The sequence below is a fragment of the Aethalodelphis obliquidens genome, unplaced genomic scaffold, assembly GCF_003676395.1.
Source record: "Aethalodelphis obliquidens isolate GAN/ISIS:26980383/991018 unplaced genomic scaffold, ASM367639v1 scaffold37, whole genome shotgun sequence".
In the NCBI taxonomy this organism is placed as follows: domain Eukaryota; kingdom Metazoa; phylum Chordata; class Mammalia; order Artiodactyla; family Delphinidae; genus Aethalodelphis; species Aethalodelphis obliquidens.
The window spans coordinates 12,977,364-12,999,788 of NW_020837981.1; the positions used below are offsets into that span (position 1 = coordinate 12,977,364).

The 22,425-nt window shown below is 48.9% G+C and overlaps 1 protein-coding gene across 1 annotated transcript in view; it reads right to left on the reverse strand.

Moving 5' to 3' along the window:
- Positions 1-22,425, reverse strand: part of CDH23 (cadherin related 23) — a 450,353-nt gene that overhangs the window by 150,524 nt on the left and 277,404 nt on the right. Inside the window, exon 16 of the mRNA XM_027129962.1 lies at positions 7,243-7,307. Coding sequence (XP_026985763.1) covers positions 7,243-7,307 — 65 coding nt within the window. The remainder of the gene's footprint in view (positions 1-7,242; positions 7,308-22,425) is intronic.

Here is a 22,425-nt window from a genome sequence, read left to right on the forward strand (position 1 = left end):
GTGAGCCACAACTACTGAGCCTGCGCGTCTGGAGCCTGTGCTCCGCAACGAGAGGCCACGATAGTGAGAGGCCCGCGCACCGCAATGAAGAGTGGCCCCCGCTTGCCGCAACTAGAGAAAGCCCTCGCACAGAAACGAAGACCCAACACAGCCAAAAATAAATTTAAAAAAAGAGCAAGCAGATATGTACAATAGAATAACTGAAATGAAAAATACACTAGGAAGAATCAATAGCAGAACAAATGAGGCAGAAGAGCAATAAATGAACTGGAAGACACAGTGGTGGAAATCACCACTATGCAACAGAATAAAAGAAAAAGAATGAAAAGAAATAAGCACAGTCTCAGAGGCCCATGGTACAACATTAAATGCACCAACATTCACATTATAGGGATCCCAGAAGGAGATGAGAGAGAAAAGGGCCTGAGAAAATATTTGAAGAGATAATACCTGAAAACTTCCCTAACATGGGAAAGGAAATATTCATTCAAGTCCAGGATATGCAGAGTCCCATACAGGATAAATCCAAGGAGGAACACACCAAGACACATAGTAATCAAACTGACAAAAATTAAAGACAAAGAAAATATATTAAAAGCAACAAGAGAAAAGCAACAAATAACATGCAAGGGAACTCCCATAAGGTTATCATGGTTTTTCAGCATAAACTCTGCAGGCCAGAAGCGAGTGGCATGATATATTTAACGTGATGAAAAGGAATAACTACAACCAAGAATGCTCTACTCAGCAAGGTTCTCATTCAGATTCAGTGGAGAGATCAAAACCTTTACAAACAAGCAAAAGCTAAGAGAATTCAGCATCACCAAACCAGCTTTACAAGAAATACTAAAGGAACTTCTCTAGACAGAAAAGAAAAGGCCACAACTAGAAAAAAGAAAATTATGAATGGGGAAGCTCTCCAGTAAAAGCAAACATACAGGAAAGGTAGGAAATCATCCACACACAAATATGATATCAAAACCAGCATTCATGAGAAGAGGAGACTACAGAGGCAGCATATTGGAAATGCACTGAAAATTAAGTGAGCAGGAACTTGAAATAATCTTGTATATATGTAGACTGCTATATCAAAACCTCATGGGAACTGCAAACCAAAAATCTACAATAGATACACACACACAAAAGAAAACAATCTAAACACAACAATAAAGACTGTCATGAAATCACAAGAGAACAAAAGAGGAAGGGAAGAAAAAAGACCTACAGAAGCAAATCCAGAACAGTTAACAAAATGGCAATAAGAACATATGTATAAATAATTACCTTAAATATAAATGGATTAAATGCTCCAACCAAAAGATACAGACTGGCTGAATGGATACAAAAACAAGACCCGGATATATGCTGTGAACAAGAGATCCACTTCAGACCTAGGGACACATACAGACTGACAGTGAGGGGAAGGAAAAAGGTATTCCATGCAAATGGAAATCAGAAGAAAGCTGGAGGAACAATATTCACATCAGACAAAATAGACTTTAAAATAAAGACTGTTACAACAAGAGACAAAGAAGGATACTACATAATGTTCAAGGGATCAATCCAAGAAGAATATATAACAATTGTAAGTATATATGCACCCAACATAGGAGCACCAAATATATATGGCAAACACTAACAGCCATAAAAGGAGAAATCTACGGTAACACAGTAATAGTGGGAGACTATAACACCCCACTTTCATCAATGGACAGATCATCCAGACAGAAGATCAATAAGGAAACAGGCCTTAAATGACACATTAGACCAGATGGACTTAATTGATATTTATAGAACATTCCATCCCAAAGCACCAGAATACACATTCTTCTCAAGTGCATATGGAACATTCTCCAGGATAGATCACATCTTGGGCCACAAATCAAGCCTTGGTAAATTTAAGAAAACTGAAATCACATCAGGCATCTTTTCTGACCACAATGGTATGAGATTACTAATCAGCTACAAGAAAAAAATCTGTAAAAAGAACACAAACACATGGAGGCTAAACAATATGTTACCAATCAACCAGTGGATCACTGAAGAAATCAAAGAGGGAATAAAAAAATACCTACAGACGAATGACAACAAAAACACAATGATCCAAAACCTATGGGATGCAGCAAAAGCAGTTCTAAGAGGGAAGTTTGGAGCAATACAATCTCACCTCAGGAAAAAAGAAAAATCTCAAATGAATAACCTAGCCTTATAACTAAAGCAACTAGAGAAAGAAGAACAAACAAAACCCAAAGTTAATAGAAATCATAAAGATCAGAGCAGAAATAAATGAAATAGCCATGAAGAAAACAATAGAAAAGATCGATGAAACTAAAAGCTGGTTCTTTGAAAAGATAACAAAATTGATAAACCTTTAGCCAGACTCATCAAAAAAAAAAAAAAGAGAGGGCTGAAAAAAATAAAATTTGAAATGAAGAAGGGCAGTTACAAGGGACACCACAGAAATACAAAGGATCATAAGAGACTACTACAGGCAACTCTATGGCAATAAGATGGACAAGCTAGAAGAAATGGACAAATTCTTAGAAAGGTATAATCTCTCAAGACTGAACTAGGAAGAAACAGAAAATATGAACAAACCAATCACAAGTATTGGAATTGAAACTGTGATTTAAAACATCCAACAAGGGACTTCCCTGGTGGTCCAGTGGTAACGAATCCGCCTTCCAATGCAGGGGACACAGGTTTGATCCCTGGTCGGGGAACTAAGGTCCCACATACCACGGGGCAACTAAGCCCGCATGCCACAAACACTGAGCTTGTGCAACTCAGTGAGAGAGCCTGCGTGCTGCAAACTACAGAGCCCATGCGCTCTGGAGCCTGCACGCCACAGCTACAGAGCCCACATGCCCTGGAGCCCACATGCCACAACTAGAGAGAGAAAACCTGCACATCACAACTAGAGAGAAGCCTGCATGCCACAACTAGAGAGAAGCCCATGCACCACAACTAGAGAGAAGCCTGCGTACTGCAATGAAAACCCCGTGCCTCAATGAAAGATCCCACGTGCCACAATTAAGGCCTAACACAGCCAAAAACATTAAGAAAATAAATAAATTTAAAAAAAAATCCAACAAAGAAAAGTCCAGGATCAGGCTTCACAGGAGAATTCTATCAAACATTTAGAGAAGAGTTAACACCTATGCTTCTGAAACTCTTCCAAAAACTGCAGAGGAAGGAGCACTCCCAAGCTCATTGTATAAGCCTACCATCAGCCTGATACCAAAACCAGACAAAGATACCACAGAAAATTATAGGCCAACATCACTGATGAACATAGACACAGAAATCCTCAACAGAATACTAGTGAACCGAATCCAACAATACATTAAAAGGATCATATACCATGATCAAGTGGGAGTTATCCCAGGGATGCAAGGATTTTTCAATATCCACAAATCAATCAGTGTGATACACCACATTAAGAAATTGAAGAATAAAAACCATATGATCATCTCAATAGATGCAGAAAAAGCTTTTGATAAAAGTCAACACCCATTTAGGATAAAAACTCTCCAGGGACTTCCCTGGTGGTCCAGTGGGTAAGACACTGTGCTCCCAATGTAGGGGACTGGGGTTCAATCCCTGGTCAGGGAACTAGATCCCACACTCATGCCTCAATTAAGAGTCTGCATGCTGCAGCTAAGAGTCTGCATGCTGCAACTATGAAGTCTGCATTCCACAACTAAGAAGGTCCCACTGCTGCAACTAAAAAGATCTCACATGCTGCAACAAAGATCCCACATGCTGCAATGAAGATCCCATGTGCCACAACTAAGACCCAGTGCAGCCAAAATAAATAAATAAATAATAAAATAAACACGAAAAAAAACCTCTCCAGAGGGCTTCCCTGGTGGCACAGTGGTTGAGAGTCCGCCTGTCGATGCAGGGGACACGGGTGTGTGCCCTGGTCCGAGAAGATCCCACGTGCCGTGGAGTGGCTGGGCCCGTGAGCCATGGCCGCTGAGCCTGTGTGCCCGGAGCCTGTACTCCACAACGGAAGAGGCCACAGCAGTGAGAGGCCCGTGTACCGCAAAAAAAAAAACCTCTCCAGAAAGTGGGCATAGAGGGAACTTACCTCAACATAATGAAGACCATATATGACAAACCCACAGCTAACAACATTCTCTCAGTGAAAAGCTGAAAGCGTTTCCTATAAGATCAGGAACAAGACAAGGACGCCCACTCCCACCACTTTTACTCAACATAGTTTTGGAAGTCTTAGCCATGGTAATCAGAGAAGAAAAAGAAATAAATGGAATCCAAATTGGAAAAGGAGAAGTAAAACTGTCACTGTTTGCAGATGACATGATACTCTACATAGAAAATCCTAAAGATGCTACCAGAAAACTACTAGAGCTCATCAGTGAATTTGGTAAAGTTGCAGGATACAAAATTAATGCACAGAAATCTGTTGTATTCCTATACACTAAAGTTCCTATACAACAGAAGTTCAGATAGAGAAATTAAAGAAAAAATACCACTTACCATTGCATCAAAAAGAAGAAAATACCTAGGAATAAACCTCCCTAAGGAGAAAAAAGACCTGTACTCTGAAAACTATACAGACACTGATGAAAGAAATCGAAGATGACAGAAACTGATGGAAAGATCCACCATGTTCTTGGATTAGAAGAATCAATATTATCAAAATGCCTATACTACCCATGGCAATCTATAGATTCAATGCAATCCCTATCAAACTACCAAAGACATTTGTCACAGAACAACAACAAAAATTTAAAAATTTGTATGGAAACACAAAAGACCCCGAATAGCCAAGGCAATCCTGAGAAAGAAAACCGAAGCTGGAGGAATCAGGCTCCCTGACTTCAGACTATACTACAAAGTTACAGTCATCAAAATAGTATGGTTCTGGCACAAAAACAGAAATATAGATCAATGGAACAGGATATAAAACCCAGAAATAAACCCACGCACCTAAGGTCAATTAATCTATGACAAAGGATGCAAGAATATACAATGGAGAAAAGACAGTCTCTTCAACAAATGGTGCTGGGAAAACTGGACAGCTACATGTAAAAGAATGAAATTAGAACACTTCCTAACACCATACACAAAGATAAATTCAACATGGGTCAAAGACCTAAATGTAAGGTCAGACACTATAAAACTCTTAGAGGAAAACATAGGGAGAACACTCTTTGACATAAATTACAGCAATACCCTTTTTGATCCACCTCCTAGAGCAATCAAAATAAAAACAAAAACAAGCAAATGCAACCTAATTAAAGAACTTTTGCACAGCAAAGGAAACCATAAACAAAATAAAAACGCAACCCACAGAATGGGAGAAAATATTTGTAAATGAAGCCACTGGGAAGGGATTAACCTTCCAAATATACAGACAGCTCATGCAGCTCTATATTAAAAAAACAAAACAAAAAAAACCTCCCCAAACAACCCAATCAAAAATGGGCAGAATATCAGACAGACATTTCTCCAAAGAAGAAATACAGATGGCCAAAAATCACTTGAAAAGGTGCTCAGCGTCTCTAATTATTAGAGAAATGCAAATCAAAACTACAATCAGGGGGCTTCCCTGGTGGTGCAGAGGTTAAGAATTTGCCTGCCAATGCAGGGGACACAGGTTCGAGCCCTGGTCTGGGAAGATCCCACATGCTGTGGAGCAGCTAGGCCCGTGAGCCACAACTACTGAGCCTGCAAGCCACAACTACTGGGCCCATATGTCACAACTACTGAAGCCTACGTGCCTAGAGCCCATGCTCCCCAACAAGAGAGGCCACCGCAATGAGAAGCCCACATACTGCAGCGAAGAGTAACCCCCACTCGCCGCAACTAGAAAAAGCCCGCATGCAGCAACGAAGACCCAATGCAGCCAAAAATAAAATAAATAAATAAATTTAAAAAACGAAGAAACAAAACTACAATCAGGTATCACCTCACACCAGTTAGAATGGCCATCAAAAAGCCTACAAACAATAAATGCTGGGGAGGGTGTGGAGAAAAGGGAACCCTACTACAGTGCTGGTGGGAATGTAAATTGATGCAGCCACTATGGAGAACAGAATGGGGGATCCTTAAAGAACTAAAAATAGAGCTACCATATGATCCAGCAATCCTACTCCTGGCCATCTATCCGAAGAAAACCGTAATTCAAAAAGATACATGCACCCCTGTGTTCATGGCAGAATTATTTGCAATGGCCAAGACATGGAAGCAACCTAAATAGCCATCGACAGAAGAATGGATAAAGACGATATGGTACATATATACAGTGGAATACTCCTCAGCCATAAACAAGAACGCAGTAATGCCATTTGTGGCAACATGGATGGACCTAGAGATTATCATACTAAGTGAAGTAAGTCAGACAGAAAGACAAATATCATATGATATCACTTATATGTGGAATCTGAAAAATGATACAAATGAACTTATTTACAAAATAGAAATAGACTCACAGACTTCAAAAACATACTCATGGTTACCAAAGGGGAAAGGTGATGGGGGAGGGATAAATTAGGAGTTTGGGATTAACAGATATATACCAGTATATATAAAATAGATAATCAACAAGGACCTACTGCATAGCACAGGGAACTCTACTCAATATTCTGTAATAACCTATATGGGAAAAGAATCTGACAAAGAATGATACATATATTTGTATAACTAAATCACTTTGCTATATATCTGAAACTAACACAACATTGTAAGTCAACTATACTCCAATATAAAATAAAAATTAAATTAAAACAAAGTATTGAAGAGCTAAAAAAAAAAGAACTATGTGTGGACAATTTCACTCTGATATTTTTAGAAACTAAAGCAAAAGGGAAAATCTACTGTCCTTTGATTTTCATTTTTCAACAACAGAACAAAAGGACACGGAAAAGTTTGTAAAAATGGTTATTTTCCTCCCTTGGCTTAAATGTCCCCTCTGTAAAATAAAGACATTAGGCAAGGTAAAAAAAAAAAAAAAAAAAAAAAAAAAGCTTCTTCATTCCCCAAACTAAAAGCTATCTTTTGAGGGTCAGAGAAACTACGCCCCAGAGTTTAGGGGACTTGAGCAATACTGTACCACAATCAAGGCCAAACGAGCAGCAGTGCCCGTGAGTTCTGACTCACAGTCCAGTTCCCTAGCCACAGGGGCACAGCACTTTTCCTGGGCACCAAGAAACGTCCTGGGCCTGCTGAGTGGCAGAGGGCCACCTCGGAAGGCCAGGGGCAGGGGCTCACCGATCAGCGTTATCACTGAAGAAGTAGTTGACTTCCCCGAAGGTGCCCACGTCATCGTCTGTTGCCTGCAAAGGTAAGAAAAAGAAGTCATTACTGCTAGAACCAGCCGAGGCTCCCGATCTCAGCAGGAAATGGCCACAGCAAACCCATGCTTCCCCCCACACAGCTCCTCAGGCCCAGGCCGAATTTTCTAGAGCCACGCTGTTCAATAAGGTTTTCACCAGTCACAAACGGCGATTTAAATTAATACTGGAGCACACAGTTCCGGAGGATCAGTCTTCTACCTAAATCTCCAACTTTGCGAAATCACCCTTCCTGGACTCATGTCAGACATTCTCTGTAGATGCTCAGAGGGCTTGGGGGAGAGACCCTAGACCTGTGGCTTGGGGTCACAACTTGTAGCTTTACAAAATATCTCAAACAAAAGTGGGGGTGGGTTCAACCACCTGGTGGCCTCCTCTGGCGACTCTCCTCCAGTCCCCAAAGCCTCCAAGTCAGATGTGGTACCCGGTAGGGGAGGCCTCTTGGGTGGATTTCTAGTGTTCCCCCTTCTTTAACCCGGGGAATAATCCACTGCGTGTACCAAGCAGACTATCGTCTGGTTGGCAACCTCTTCTGCTGGAAACAGTCTGCTGCCCACCCCCACCCATCTTTTGGCATCCCTCTCTGCTTGAACAAGTGGTCCAAGTGGGACCTAGTCCCGTGACCTCAGGGACTAGGCTGGGAGTGGTCCCTGACCTCAGCAGGGGCCTATTAGAATCCTTTCCTGGGATTCTTCTTATTGTTGCTGGGGATAAAAGCTTTCCTCTGGGGCAGTGAAGCTGGGACGATGTGAAGTGGGAGTTGCTAGATGTGTAGGGACGATGAAGACAGGGGCTGATCTTGGTAGTTCTAGTCCTGAATCTGACATCCCTTCCCACCTCAGTTTGGTTTGTGAGTTCAACAAGATCTCTTTTATCCAGGCTGGTCCAAGTTGGCTTTCTATCACCTACAGTAAAAAGAGACTGGAGCGAGAGTGGCCTGCCTCATGCCTGATGATGATGGCAACGATGGTGACCACTGCCAGCCTGCACTCGATCATATATTTTACACTGTCAAAGGGCATCCAGGTTTATTAAGACCTCATTTTACCCTCACAACTGTCACAACATGATGAGGAAGGCACACATTTCTACCCATCACACAGATGACAAAACTGAGGCCCAGACCACAGTGAGGTCTGGTGTGACCCTGTCACCACTCTAGGTCACGAGCAGGTTCAAGCAGAGTGGGGCAGAACCTGCGATCCCTACTGCCATCCCAGGGTTCCTTCCTTTAGGCCACCTACGTGGGGCCCCTCTCCAACCCCTTCCTTGTCCAGGACAATGGTAGTTACAGTAGAGGCTTGGCTTTTGCGGCTGGAACCTCTGGGCTTCTGCATTATCGCTGGCATGGTTATAGTCCACAGTGCAGACTAAGTGACACCATTCATGCATTCATTCAATAGTTACTCAGTAAGCATGTACTCTGTGCCAGGCACTGTGACCTCTGCTCCCTCCCAGGCCATGCCCTAGAGCTGGGCAAACTGCTACCTGCCACCAGAGCCTGGAGGGAAAGGCCTTGGGCTGACCTTGGGGTGTTTTACACTCAGGGCTTCTCTAAGATCACAACTGGATAAAGGTTCTGCTGCTAAAAATATGTTTCAATACCTACTTTTGTTTATTTTTTAGGTTTGAGGTATAATCGACAAATTATTTTATAACTTTATTATACAATAAAATTATTATGATAATATATTATATTGAGGTATACTTGACAATGGAAAGGATTCCCACTATTGAGTTAATTAACCACCCATCACCTCACAGATTTACTCTTTTGTTACTTGTCTGGTGAGAACACTTAAGTTCTACCCTCTCAGCAAATTTCAATGGTGCGGTACAGCGTTATCAACTATAGTCACCATGTTATACGTTAGATCCTCAGACCTTATTCATCTTATAACAAAGTTTGTACCCGTTGATCAGCCTCTCCCTATTTCCCCCTGCTCAATACCTCGGTACTAGGTATTTTTTGAGGTTCCTTTTAAAGTTCTTGGATTCTGTGAAAGCTATTCCATTCTGCGTTCTCTACGATAAACCCGAATTTCAAGAAAACGCCAATTTGAGTCCAGTATTTTGAATTCAGGAAGGCAGAGAAGTAAATGATATATTCCAAATGATTTAAATGAAAAAAAGCGTTTATACCCAAAGGGTTAAGATCTGTTATCCAGAAAACTTGGTTATCCAGAAGGAAGCCAATTCCAGGGGCTGTGGCAGCCTGCTTTTAAGGACGGGCTCTTGTACACACTGTTCCATTCAGTCCCCACTGTGTTCAGCAGACTGTGTGTGGACCTCTGTCTTCTCACCGCCCTGGCCAGGCTCCAAGAGCATCACAGGTTGTCGGGGGACGCGTGTATAATAAATGGAAAGGTAAACGCCGAGCTATGTAACCCACCCTCTAACCCAGGACCGATTCCAGGGCAGACCGTCCCCCGTGCCCTGAGCCACTCCTCCCGACACCTGCATTTATCGACTCCTCACACTTATCACGTATTGTATCTTCATAATGACCCTATGACGTAGGTGCTATTATTACTACCACCTCCGATTTACAGATGGGGAAACTGAGGCAGAGAGAGTGAACAGCTCACCCAAGGCTTCACAGCTGAAAGAGCGGCAGAGTTAGAATTTGAACCCAGTGCCGGCTAGTCACATCCTTCGCCTCAGCGTGTTCTTGCTTCTAAACCAAGAAGAGAACTTGTTCTCAGAAGGAATGCTTATTCCAGGGCAGAGGAGACCAAAACTTCTCATAATGAGCCCACCTCTCTCCTCCCCTTTCAGGGACCAGAGAAGGCGGGGAGGCACCCATAAGTCCCCTTTCATTCCACCAAGAAATGATCACCACCACACATGGTATTCCTAGACTACAATAACTGCAGCTCAGTCTGGGGAGCAGCTGACCAGATGCCATCAAGCCCCTTGGTGAGGGGTGAGTGTAATGTAAAGACCCTAGCTCCAGGTCAGAGTCAGCAGCCCAGGTCACCGTGTGACCAGACAGCAACCTCCTGGGGCCTCGGCATCCTCATTTGTCCAAGGAAAGGGTTTGGGGAAGCAAAGAGGGTAGGGCCGCATCTGCCAGGCTCACCTCCCAGCCTGGACAGTGCCTGACACGTGGCAGGTGCTTCAAAAATGCTTGGAAAACGAAGGAACCAATTCTAGTAAGAAGGGGGTGGTGGAGAGATGGGGGCAAAAGCGAGGAGAGCGGATTCTAAGGGAAAGGGAGGGGCGAAAAGGAGCGAGGGAAAGGGAGGGGAGAGGCTAGGAGGGGCAGAGGGGTCAGCAGAGTGGGCTGCGCCAAGCCACAAGGGGGGTTCCCTGCCCCTGAAGGTCGCATCGGGACCCTGGGGACAAGCCCTCCACGTCTATGTGCCCTATGGAATTGCACTCGGACTCTTAGGGTGGGAAGGACCCCCGAGGTCCCCCTGTCCAGTCCTCTTCACCCTGAGGCTCAGGGAAGTTAGGTGACGAGCCCCTGGGAACAAGACAGAACTGTCTTCTCTCTCCAGGCAGATGCTGGCCTCTACCACCCCCGCTGAGTCCCCACTCCCTCCCCGAGTGGACTGAGCACAGCCATGGTTCCCACGGTGACCCCTCTCCCCGGGGGCCTCTTGCTGCCCGCCCAGGCCGCCGATGCTAAGCGGGGAAGATTTGTGAGTCCTTTAGTGCCACCGTCTAATGACCGTATGAAATATGTATGCCTGGTGAAGAGGAGAGGGAGAACTTTCATTTTTCACGTGCACGAAGCAGAATAATATGGCAGGCTGTGCGCCTGCCAGGGTGGGAGCGGCCAGCACAACACAAAGGGCCTGGTCAGGGCGCTCCGGCCAGCGCCAGGCTGCCGCGGGGGCCTGATAGGGCCCTGCGCCCAGAGAAGGCAGCAAATCTGCCCGCTAGGCGGCCCTGCTGAAGGCCCTCCTCCTTTACATGCATTCTCAGCCCTGTACTTGGGCCTTTGCTGCCAGCGCCGGCCTCATCTCCGACCACGTGCAGGCTGGACCGTGTGCGGCTCCCGGGCCTGACCGGCTCTGCTCGCGCTGCGCCCTCTGCCGGATCGCCTCCTTCCTCTCCCACCTGGCTCTCCCACTCCTGTCCTCCCGGCTCCCCAACGTTGGGTTAGGGCTCCACCCTGCTGGAGGCATTCCCAGCTGTGACCGCTCTGTGGAGCTGGAGCTGTGGGCTGATGTGTTTCCCACCCCAGGAGGCTGCGGATCCCCGAGGCCAGGGTGGGACACGGGGCCTGGACATCAGGGTGGCTCAGGAAAGCTCCTATATCCGTCATCTACAGGTACACCTGCGTCCACATCCACACCACATAGGTACGTATACTGTTTCATTTTGACCACACGCATACGTGGCAAGTACTGTTAGAACCCTCTCCTCCCTGTCTGTAACAAACAAGGAATCAGAGGCAGGATGATAAGGAACTCTCCCAAGATTTCACAGCTGGTAAGAGCCAGAGCTGGCCTCCAGATCCCTGTGTTGAAAACCGTTTAGCAGCTTGTGACACACGCCCTCGGAGCAGCGTCCCGTGGAGGCCTAGGAGCCGCTTGGCCGTGCTGGCCAGCCCAGTAGGGGGCGCTGCCGGGGCCTGCTCCACTACCCACCCTGTAACCTGTCCCACCCAGGCAGGTCTCTGTCCCAGCCCCACTCTGCTTGTTACAGCACTTTTCACAACAACCTCCTTCCCAGGACCTGCTTTGCTCCTAAGCAACTGAAAAATCAACAGATGAATCACGTGCCAAACAGTGACCCTCGGGCCCACTTTAGGAAGGAGGGTTTGAGAAGTGACCTGTGCAGAGAGAACAAATGTCCTCCTCAGGCCATGAACACCCTTCCTCCTGCCACGTTCTGGGACGTTCTGTCTCCGTGCAGGGTCACTTCCGGGATCTCGCTGCCGCTGGCCCCCTCTCTGATGCCTCTGTGTCCCCGTTACTACTCCACCTGGGCTAGAATCTCACCCACAGGTACACACGAGCACATTTTGCCACTTGCCATGACTCTCATAAGATGCCCAGGTGTAAGAAGTCAAAACCAATGGCTACAATGATCTTCCTCTGCTCAAAGACCTTCAATGGCTCCCCACTGCTGCTGAATTAACTTCAGACCGGCGCCTGTCGTCAAGGCTCTGCAGAGCCTGGCTGGCCTTGGCGATTTTGTACCCGTCTCTCCCTGATGCACCCAAACTGTCCCCTCATTGCCTGGTTGCATCATCTCTTCATTCCGTAACTGCTGCCCACCCCTCCAAATGCCCCCTCCCTTAGGGAGCTCCCTGGCTGCTTCCTGTTCTTGACCTGAGAGCCCCTGGCTGGACGTGTTTTAGAATACTCAGTCTGCTGTCCCTGAAACCTGCTTGCGTATGCCCCGTTCCCTCCCCTTGACGGACAAGTCTGTACCTAACCTATTTTTGTATACTCTGTTGTGCTTGGCACAGGGCTCAAAATCTTCACCAAATTTAGTAAAATCTGGGATTTCCATTGCCAGACACTGAGGGCCAGCATGACCTTCCTTCTGGGGGGCTAGTGCTCCCATCAGCAAACACCTTGGTGGGCCGTGAGCAGCCAGAGTGGGGCTCCTTAGGTTGCCCAGGAGGCAGGGCTGGAGTTTCTAAAGCATCTCCAGTAAGTCTCCCAAGCTCAGGTAGAGGCAGGTGGGATGGGGGGTGGGGGGAACACTCACTGAACAGCCCTCACGGTCAGCCTGCAGGCAGGTGCAGAGCAGGTGAGAAGGGCAACGTGGGCGTGGAGGGGCAGATGGGGGGCGCCTGGCACACCACAGAAAGAACCTTCACCAAGATGATGATCAGACTCGCGCTCAGTCACGTGCTCAGTAAATACTTTCTGAGCTTTTCCAATGTGCCAGCTACTGTGCCTGGCTCTGAAGCCACAGCCATCAGCATGGCAATGCCCTTGCTGGAATGTGACTTATAATCAGAAAGGGGAGACAGACAATAATGGAGGAGAGAAATAGCTAAATAACAATTTCAGACAGTGGTAAGAACTGTGGGGAAATACAGCAGAAAATGGGCTAGCAGGTGACTGGGTTGCTATCTGAGGTTGACTAGCCCTGGAGAAGATCTTTGGCAACGTGTATCTGGGTCTACAGGACCGTCACTGGCTGGACACCGAGAAGCCTGGGAGGTCCTGGTGAGAACCGCTCTCACTGAGGCCCGGAGGCGGCTCAGACGTCTCTGTCTCCCCCAGCGGAAGCGTCTGCAGCCCAGGAAGACCAGCCGGCGGGTCAGCACCTGTCCCCGCGGTCAGCTCGTGGGAGAGGGTGCCGCCGGGACTGGCTGCTGCCCGGCGCCTGGTTTATAAGGCCTCTCCTCCGATTCTCCTCAACACTGGCATTACCAGCAAAACTAATTCCCTCATTTGGGCCTTTATAATTGCATCCGCGAGTGCTTATTTCTGTGATGGACAATGCCGGCAAAAGTGTAATTTTATTCTGCTGACAAAAAAGAAAAAAATAAATACACACGGCGGGGGGGAAAATTCCAAAGGTTAAGACAAGGTGAGCCTGCAGTGGAGGAATAGGCAGATCCCCAGACCAGCCAGGCTCATGTCAGAAACATCCGACTTTCCCCTGGCTATACAGGGTGGGAGGGGCTAAAATGACCCCCTGCCATTTCCCTTTGAGCACTTACTCACAGTGTCAGGCACTGTGCCCAGCATTTCTCATGCTTTAGTTCACTCTATCTTCCCAAAAGTCCTACGGGAAGGACTTTCGGGAAGTCCTTCCCTTTGGGAAGCACCAGTATTATTTCTATTTTACAGATGGAGGGAACTGAGACTCAGAAAGGTCAATCAACTTGCCCAAGGTCAAACAGCCACGGTACCAGGACATGAACCCAATACAGTCAACTGCAAGGCAGGTGCTCTCAAACACTCCCCTCCCCCATTGGTGGGGCTGGAGGAGGGGCGTCCTCCTGCAGTTTGAGAGCTCAGCCATGGGATCCAGGATGCTCCTACCAGGTCACTGTACTCACCCCATAGATGAGGCCCCAACAGGCAGTCTTTTCCGTCTCGTCACAGGCTCTGCCCCCAGCCTCTGCCTTGAGTGGGTGGGCTCCAGCGATTCTGCTTGTGCCCGTAAGCAGAGGACGGAGGGGTCGCTGGATGTCATTTCCCAGGACGCAGGCCCTTAGCCAAGATCCTTCATCCTCAAAGGTTCCCCTCAATCCCATCCCACCCAAGCTTGGTCATGGTGTGTGCAGGTGGCTCAGGGCCTAGACTGGGGGAGGCTGTCACCTGCTAAAGGCCGGGGCAGGCTGGCTGGCTGTGGGCACCCTTCTGACCCTTGCAGGGCTCTTCACCCAGCACCCTGTGGATATAGCTCTTCCTTCAACTTGGATGCCAGGGCTCTATGCTCAGCCCAGCTCCCTGCCCTCTGATGCTCATCACAACATCTCATGCCCACTCCCAGGAATCCACCATTTCAACAGCGATCAGGTCCTCTTGTCTCTTTGCTCCTCCCAAGGGCCCCCTTCTGACCCAGCCTGTTCTGACAATGAACAGTGGCCATCTCTCACCGTCTTCCATTCATTTGCCCTGAACCAGGGGCCTCCCTTACAGGCTATCTGCCTTGCCGACACACCATCCCCATGGATCCCTGCACCTCCCTGTTGTCCCTCGTCATGGCCTTGCAGACGCCCATCTGCTGACGTTGGGCCTTATGCCCCGACCTGACCCCCACCTGCTCTGGCCTCCTGCTGGGTCTGCCGCCAACTGCTGCTCGTCGGATGCCGCTGCTGCACTCTGGCTCCCTGAGCCCCTCCCTGGGCCAGACGCCCCCCTCTCTCAGGTTTCTAAACACCCTGTACCCTTCTTTATAGCTAGAAAGTCCTGCCCTGTGTCTTCTTTTGTCTACCTGTGCCCTCTCGCTTCCCTACCTACTTCTCTCTCTCTTCACACACACACACACCCTCTCTCTCTCTCTCTCTTCCTCTCTGTGTCTCAGGCAGCCCCCAATACCTCCCTGTCCCACCCCCACCCTCACATACTCTCACAGAAACCTTCTCTCTTTTCCTCTGTCTCAGGTGGACCCCAACCTGCTACGTACTCACACGCAGAAACTCATGCACATCTGCACCCACCCTCAGTCTCAAGCAGCCCCCACGCCCACCCAAGCCTCAGCCCCGGGGGCCCCTCCACGCCCCTTCCCCAGCCACCTGTGCACCTCTCCCTGCAGGCCGGCAGCTGGCAGGCACGCACTCAGTCACTCCCCACCGGCGTCCACACCCCCGTCACGCACGCTCGCCCGGATGCCCCGCACGGGGCTTCTGCTCTGAAGCAAGGCAGACCCAGCTGCCTTCCCAGCAGCCCTGGGTCCCAAGCAAACGTGGCAGGCAGCGGGCACCGGCGAGCAGTTCTGCTCCCGTGCACAAATCTGCAGAGAAGGGCACACGGTACAATTTGTTCAGGAAACAATAGCAATGTTTGACATGTCATAAGGATTGATGGAGCAGAAATTTACATGGGAGAATGCATTTTTAAACAGCTCCACGGAGCCCCAGTGCTTCACTGGTAGTGATCTCCACATTCATCATTCGCTGAGCTCCTCTGAATAACTCCTTAAACTACGTGAGATTAACTGCCCTCTTGCAAGCTCTGGGGAGGCTGGTGGGAGGCAGGAGGTACTCCTCTGGAGGAACCTGGTAGCCCAGAGGCTGGGGTGACCTCCACTTGGCCTGATTAGGCCCATGGGGCCCGGTCTTCTCCCCTGTTCCCACACTCCCTCCCATGCTGTGGACGAGTATTTCAGCTTCTCTCTAGGATGTGAGGTAGAAGCCAATGGCCAGGAAGTATCATCTGGACTGCCCCGCACTTCCGGGCAAATGCTCGGTGTGTCAGTTTCCCTCGTCGTCTCAGAAGGAAGCTATCTAATCTGAGTAGGAAGCCAGGGCTGATGGGTGAGGGCATGGCGAGTGCTGGGTGGGTAAAACAAGGTTTGGTTGGAAGCTGCTGCTCTGAGCACCTTCCTGGGAATCCCTGGTCAGGGGGGATGTCACACTCCTGGGAGAAGAAATGATAGCATCTGTAAGGAAATGTCTCCCATTGGACTTCGTGTAGGGATAAGAAGAGGAGTGCTCCAGGTGGGCAGTGGGACCAGGGAGTGAAGCAGAGGGTACAGGAGAGGTCCCGGGGAGGCTGTGGGTCATAGGAAGAAAGATGCATTCTGGAAAGCCCTTGGTCCTGCTCTCGGCCTTCTGAGTGTGCAGAAGGCCTTAGGACAAAAGGGTGCTACTGGGGAGGCTGGGGACAGAGACTCAGAGCACACGGTCAGGTGAGTCGCTGAGTGGGAGGGCAGTCAGGAAAGGGTGGGGACTCGGTGGGTGGTGGGGCCCCCTCACGTTCCATCGTGGACCTGGGGTGGATGGCCAGCACTCCATCACACATGCCCATGCCGCATCACTCATCTGTCATAGTACTGAGTGCAGAGAAGGCCTCAGGATCTCTCAGCCCCACCTTCCCTATGGGAGTCAGCAAGCAGTGGGATGTGAGTAAAGTCTCTCTGCTATGTCTGTTGGGCTCTCCGCCGCTGGAGGGTCAGAAACCTGCTTCTCCCTGGGAGGCACAGTGCAAGACCAGGCACCAAGGGCCTCAAAAGGTTGTGTGGCTCTGTGTAGGGTCATGAAAATCCCTTCAAAATGGGAGCGTGAGATCTGGGTGCTGGTCCAGCTTCTGCCCAACCATCCAGCTGTGGGACTTTGAGGAAGACACTGGGCTTCACGGCCTATGTGCACAGCCTCCTGACCCATCTGCCCGCTCCTCCTCTGGTGCTAGCAGCCCATCCTCCACCAGGGCCAGAGGGGATGTCTGACCACACGAGACACCATTCTCCAGCTTAGAAGGCTCCCGGGGCATTGAAGACAAAGCCCAAACTGCTTGCCATGCCCCTGAGGCCTGATGTGGGCCAGCCTCTTTGGCCCCTGACCTCCTCTCCTGGCCCATCTGCCAACAACTACAGTAACATCCACTCCAACCCTCAGTTTCCTCATCTGTAAAATGGGGCTAATAATAGTACCTGTCTCATGGAGTTGGAGTGGGGATTTTAGAAGGTACTGAAGCAACGTGCCTTAGACCAGTGCCTGGCACATAGGAGCCACTAAGTGGAGCCAGTACTTGTCTTTCCACCCCTGATTCTAACCACTCACTGTTTCCAGTCCTCCGCAGACATGCTCCTGCTGAGCCCTCTCTCAGCCTGGCCCTCCCGCCTGGGCTGTGCCAGCAGCTGGCCGGGTGGAGGGGGAGGAGAAGTGGCCCTGAGCCCTACCGGACAGGGTGCTCCAATGGGGGCCAGACCTGAGCCCCGCCTATTAACGTGTCCTTCTGTGGCTGGGGAGGGATGAGAATTGGGCTGACAGGTGCACTCAAGGTGTGGGGTCCCCGGCTTGCTTGTTATTGCAGATACAGTGTTGTTCTTGGGCTCCTCCACCCCCTTCTTTATTTCTATCTTATTTTAAAACCTGGAAATAAAAATTGATGGGGAGCAAATTGCTCTGGCCAGCGGCTCTGTGCTTAAAGGAGTTGTCACGGGAAAGCAATTACGGGATGTCAAGGGCTGTCGAGGTGGCCGCAGCTGCCTGCGTCCCATGCCTGGCACTGCCTGGTGGTCCCCAGACCGGCTTGCAGGACGAGCATGGGGTCCCCCGGAGGCAGGGGGATAAGTGCAACCACTGCCTTGCTGAGTGTCAAGCTATGGGCCTGGCCTGGCACTGTGTGAGAAACGTGACACGATTTGTCCCTAATCCTGCAAGCAACCAGCAAGATGGGGTCACAGCCCCATTTTACAGATAAGCAACTCCAGCTGATACGACTGCAAAACGAGTAACACAGCTCACTCTTGTTTGGTCCTTACTGGGTCCCAGGATTTATTCCAGGAAATCTACATGTATTAGCACATTTCATTTCCACTCCCACTCCATGAGATAAGTACTAATACCACCTTTGTCTTATGAGTGTGCAAAGTTCCCAGCTGGGGCAGAAGCTACTGGTGCCACACACGCGCCCCGTGCCCACCTCCGCACGCCAGGGGCTGCTTTAGTGGAGGCGTCCGTGCCTCTCTTGGCCTGTGAGCTTCCTTCTCAAAGGAGCAGTTGGAACGATGGGGTGTCCACATCCCCAGAAGCTGTCCCCACTCAATGGGGGCTAGGAGTCGATGGACCAACACCCCAGCCTCCTCTCCCTGAGCTTGGATAGCTCAGACACAGCCCTCCCGTTGATTTCCCAGCGGACGGAGCTCCAGAAGCCCCCGTGGTAGCCGGCTTCACGGCGCCCCCTTGAGTGACCTCGTCTCACCTCCCGCTCCCACCTGAGTTTCCTGGGGTCACCTCCCAAATAAACTGCCGGTCCTTGAGTCCTTGTCTCAGGGTCTGCTTCTGGAGAGCCAGACCTTAGACACAAGCCTCAGGCTGCACACTGGACACGCAACGGTGAGCCTGGCAGTATGTTCCCAGCCCTCAAGGCACTCAGAGTGGCCAGTGGCTCAGGGATGGCTGTTAGCGGGCTCAGGGTCCTGCAGTTGGTCACCGGCAGAGCTGGGACTCGAACCCTCGTCTGTCTGACACTCGCACACACAAATCAAAGAGGAAAAAAATCCCGCTCCTAGCCCTTCTACAATGCTGCCCCTTCTTTTATGCCATTGGATTTGAGGAAGACTCAACTGAGTGCCTTCAAAAAAAGAAAAATCACATCTGACCATCAAACAAAGAAGAGCGGGATGCAGAACGCCATTTTCCCGGGGATGCAGGAGGGTGGCCGGGGGCGAACGAGACGTTCACAGCCAGAAGGGTCTTGAGGCCTCTCTGGGGCCAGTTATCAGGCTGGGATTATGTGGTAGAGGATGAGAAGGGGAGGGTGCCAGAGAGATGTGGGGACAGACACTGCGGCCGAGCCTCAGTTAAGTGGGGCCTTGTGTGCAGAGGAGATGGAAGGAGGAAGAAAAGACAGTCCAATCAGCCCCCTGGGGATGTAGCCAAACCATGGCTGGGAACACCTCCCCCCACTGCTGGACCTCACCACTGTATCCTTGCCTGGAGTCTGACCCCCTCCCTCTTCTTCCCTGCCCCCATGGGGTGCAACAGGCAGCTCCAGGCCTAGTGGAAAGGTGAGGAGAGGTACCTGGGTGGGGACTGGTCCCCACCCATGTGCCAGGCCACATCCTCACTCAAGGTGACTTGGAGCCGGGTGACACGGCCCCCGTGCCTGCTGCCATTGGCGGGCTCCGATTGGGCCATCACGCGCAGCTCACTAATGAACCATATTGATTCCACATCCTCCTGTTGTCTCCCTAAATGGCAAGCCACACATCTGATAGATTAAATACCCACACAGTTGCCCGCCTGACATCTCCATCACTCCGCCTGCAGGTCCCTAAAGAATTTTACAGCCCCACAACGACAGAAGAAATTAAGGTCAAAGTCAGACAAAGGAACTATAAATCACCCGTGATCCTGAGACCAGCAGAGGGCTACAGCCCCAGCCCCTCACTCACATGGGCCAGTCCAGCCCAGGGCTTGACGGTGAGACAATCAGATTTTGTGTATCAGCGCAGGCTGGCGAGGGCGTGCTGGGAGCATTCACGCCCGAGAAGCAGCCTCTGTCCACAGACATTCGGATTCACTCACTCCTCTGCCCATCCCGCCTCCGGTATTTAGAATGTTCTAACTCAGACAGAGAAATGCCCTGACAGGAGACCAGCATATCTCATTTATAAAGACTTGCTTCCCAAGGAGTTCAAAACATTCTAGCCACGTTGTTCTAAAAATGTCCCAGAATAGGGAGAGGGTCCAGCAGCCTTCTCTCCATAGAGAAGCTGAGGTTCATGGAGGAAAGGGGTTTGCCCAGGGTCCTTCAGCAACTTGAAGTCCCTGACCTTCTGACCTGAAGGTTGCAGGTCTTGTTACAATGGGAGCCTAAAGGGCTTTTTTTTTGGTGTGTGTGTGTGTGTGTCCTGGTCCTGTTTCTCCTTTGGGCAGGGGGTACCCCCTACAGGTGGCTGGGCAGACAGAGGGGGGTCTGGGCCTTGGGTTCAGCTTGGACGTCAGTCAGTCAAGTTCAGTTTCCAACCTGTCATACCTCTTGGTCCCATAGTTTCACCAGGGGAGTCTCAGGGAGGGTTTCAGTCTTCATGAGGAGGCTGCGTTGCCTCATGGTGAAGGGGAAGGACGGTGGTATCCTAGAGACAAGGGTTCACGCCTCCGCTCTGCCCCCTCCACAGGTGTGACCTTTGGCAAGCAGCTAAGTACTCTGAATCTCAGGGCTCTCATCTATAAGATAAGGACACTAATTTCTACCTCACCGGGCTGTCATGGGGATTCGATGAGATAACACACAGAAGGGGGTCAGTTTGGCACCAGGCACTCAATACTAGTGCCTGTTATTTGTTTAGCACCTACTCCACATTAGGTGCTTTGCCAAGTCCTTTACATTATCCCCTTGAATCCCCACAACAAATGCATATGGAGCTATCATGATCACCGTTTTCCAAGAGAGGAAACTGAGGCACACACAGGTTATTTGGCAGAGACTTAAACATCTATACTCCCTTTCTCAGCTGAACAGAAACCATGCTTTTTAGGGGGTAGAACACTACCTGGCTAAAATACTACATTTCCCACCTTCCTTTGCAGCTAAGCACAGCCACACAACTAAGTTCTGGCCAACGAGATGAAAGCAGAAGTTTGCAAGGCATTTCCTTTGGAAGTCTCCTTAAAGGAAATGAGAGTGCTTGGCCTCATTTTCTCCATTCTGCAGCTTGGAATCTGGATGTGAAGGCTGGAGCTCTAGCAACCATTTTGGATCATGGAGATGAGGGCCATACTCTAGGAATGGTGAAGGAGAGAAACTGAAAGAAGCAACCAAGGCTGCTTACCTCTAAACAGCTTTTAAATGTGAGAGAAATGCACTTTGATTTTGTTTAAGAAAAGATGTGGGGGGTTTGTGTTAGTGGTAGCTGTATTGAGTCATTGCCGATACAAGTAACCTATTCAAAGTCATAGGACTCAGAAATGGGTGAATCAGAATAAACCTGGATCGTGTAAGTCTGGAGGCTGGGGTCTTTACCACTCTGCCGCCTGTAGTGAGCACTTGAGAAACATGAGATATCATTATCATCATCATTACATTAGGGGAGAAGTTTCCTTCTTAGGTTACCATACATTAACTGGTCATAAAATCAACTTAGTGGGTCATGACTATCATTGAAAAAATAAAAAAGAAATCTAGTAGAATGAAACAGAAAATACTAGGGTGAAAACTGTAAGACATTGATGAAAGAAACTGAAAACGACACAAATAAATGGAAAGATATTCCATGGTCATGCACTGAAAAATTAATATTGTTAAAATTTCCATACTGCCCAAAGCAATCTACAGATTCAATGCAATCCCTATCAAAATTCCAATGGAGGGTTTCCCTGGTGGCGCAGTGGTTGAGAGTCCGCCTGCCGATGCAGGGGACACGGGTTCGTGCCCCGGTCTGGGAAGATCCCATATGCCGCGGAGTGGCTGGGCCTGTGAGCCATGGCCGCTGAGCCTGCGCATCCGGAGCCTGTGCTCCGCAAAGGGAGAGGCCACAATAGTGAGAGGCCCGTGTACCGCAAAAAAAAAAAAAAAAATTCCAATGGAATTTTTCACAGAAACACAGCAGACAATCCTAAAATTTGTGTGGAACCACAACAAACCCCCAATAGCCAGAGCAACCTTGAGAAAGAAGAACAAAGCTGGAGGCATCATGTTCCCCGATTTCAAACTACAAAACTATAGGAATCGAAACAGTACGGTACTGGCATAAAAACAGACACAGATCGATGGAACAAAATAAAGAGCCCAGAAATAAACCCACGTATATATGGTCAATTAATTCATGACAAGGAGCTAAGACTATACAAATGGGAAAGGACAATCTCTTCAGTAAATTGTGCTGGGAAAACTGGACAGCCATGTGAAAAAGAATGAAACTGGACCACTATCTTATACCATACACAAAATTAACTCAAAATGGGGATAGGGATCAAGACGGTGGAGGAGTAGGATGGGGAGCTCACCTTCTCCCACAGAAACATTAAAAACACATCTACATGACTTTTTTTTTCTTAAATCCC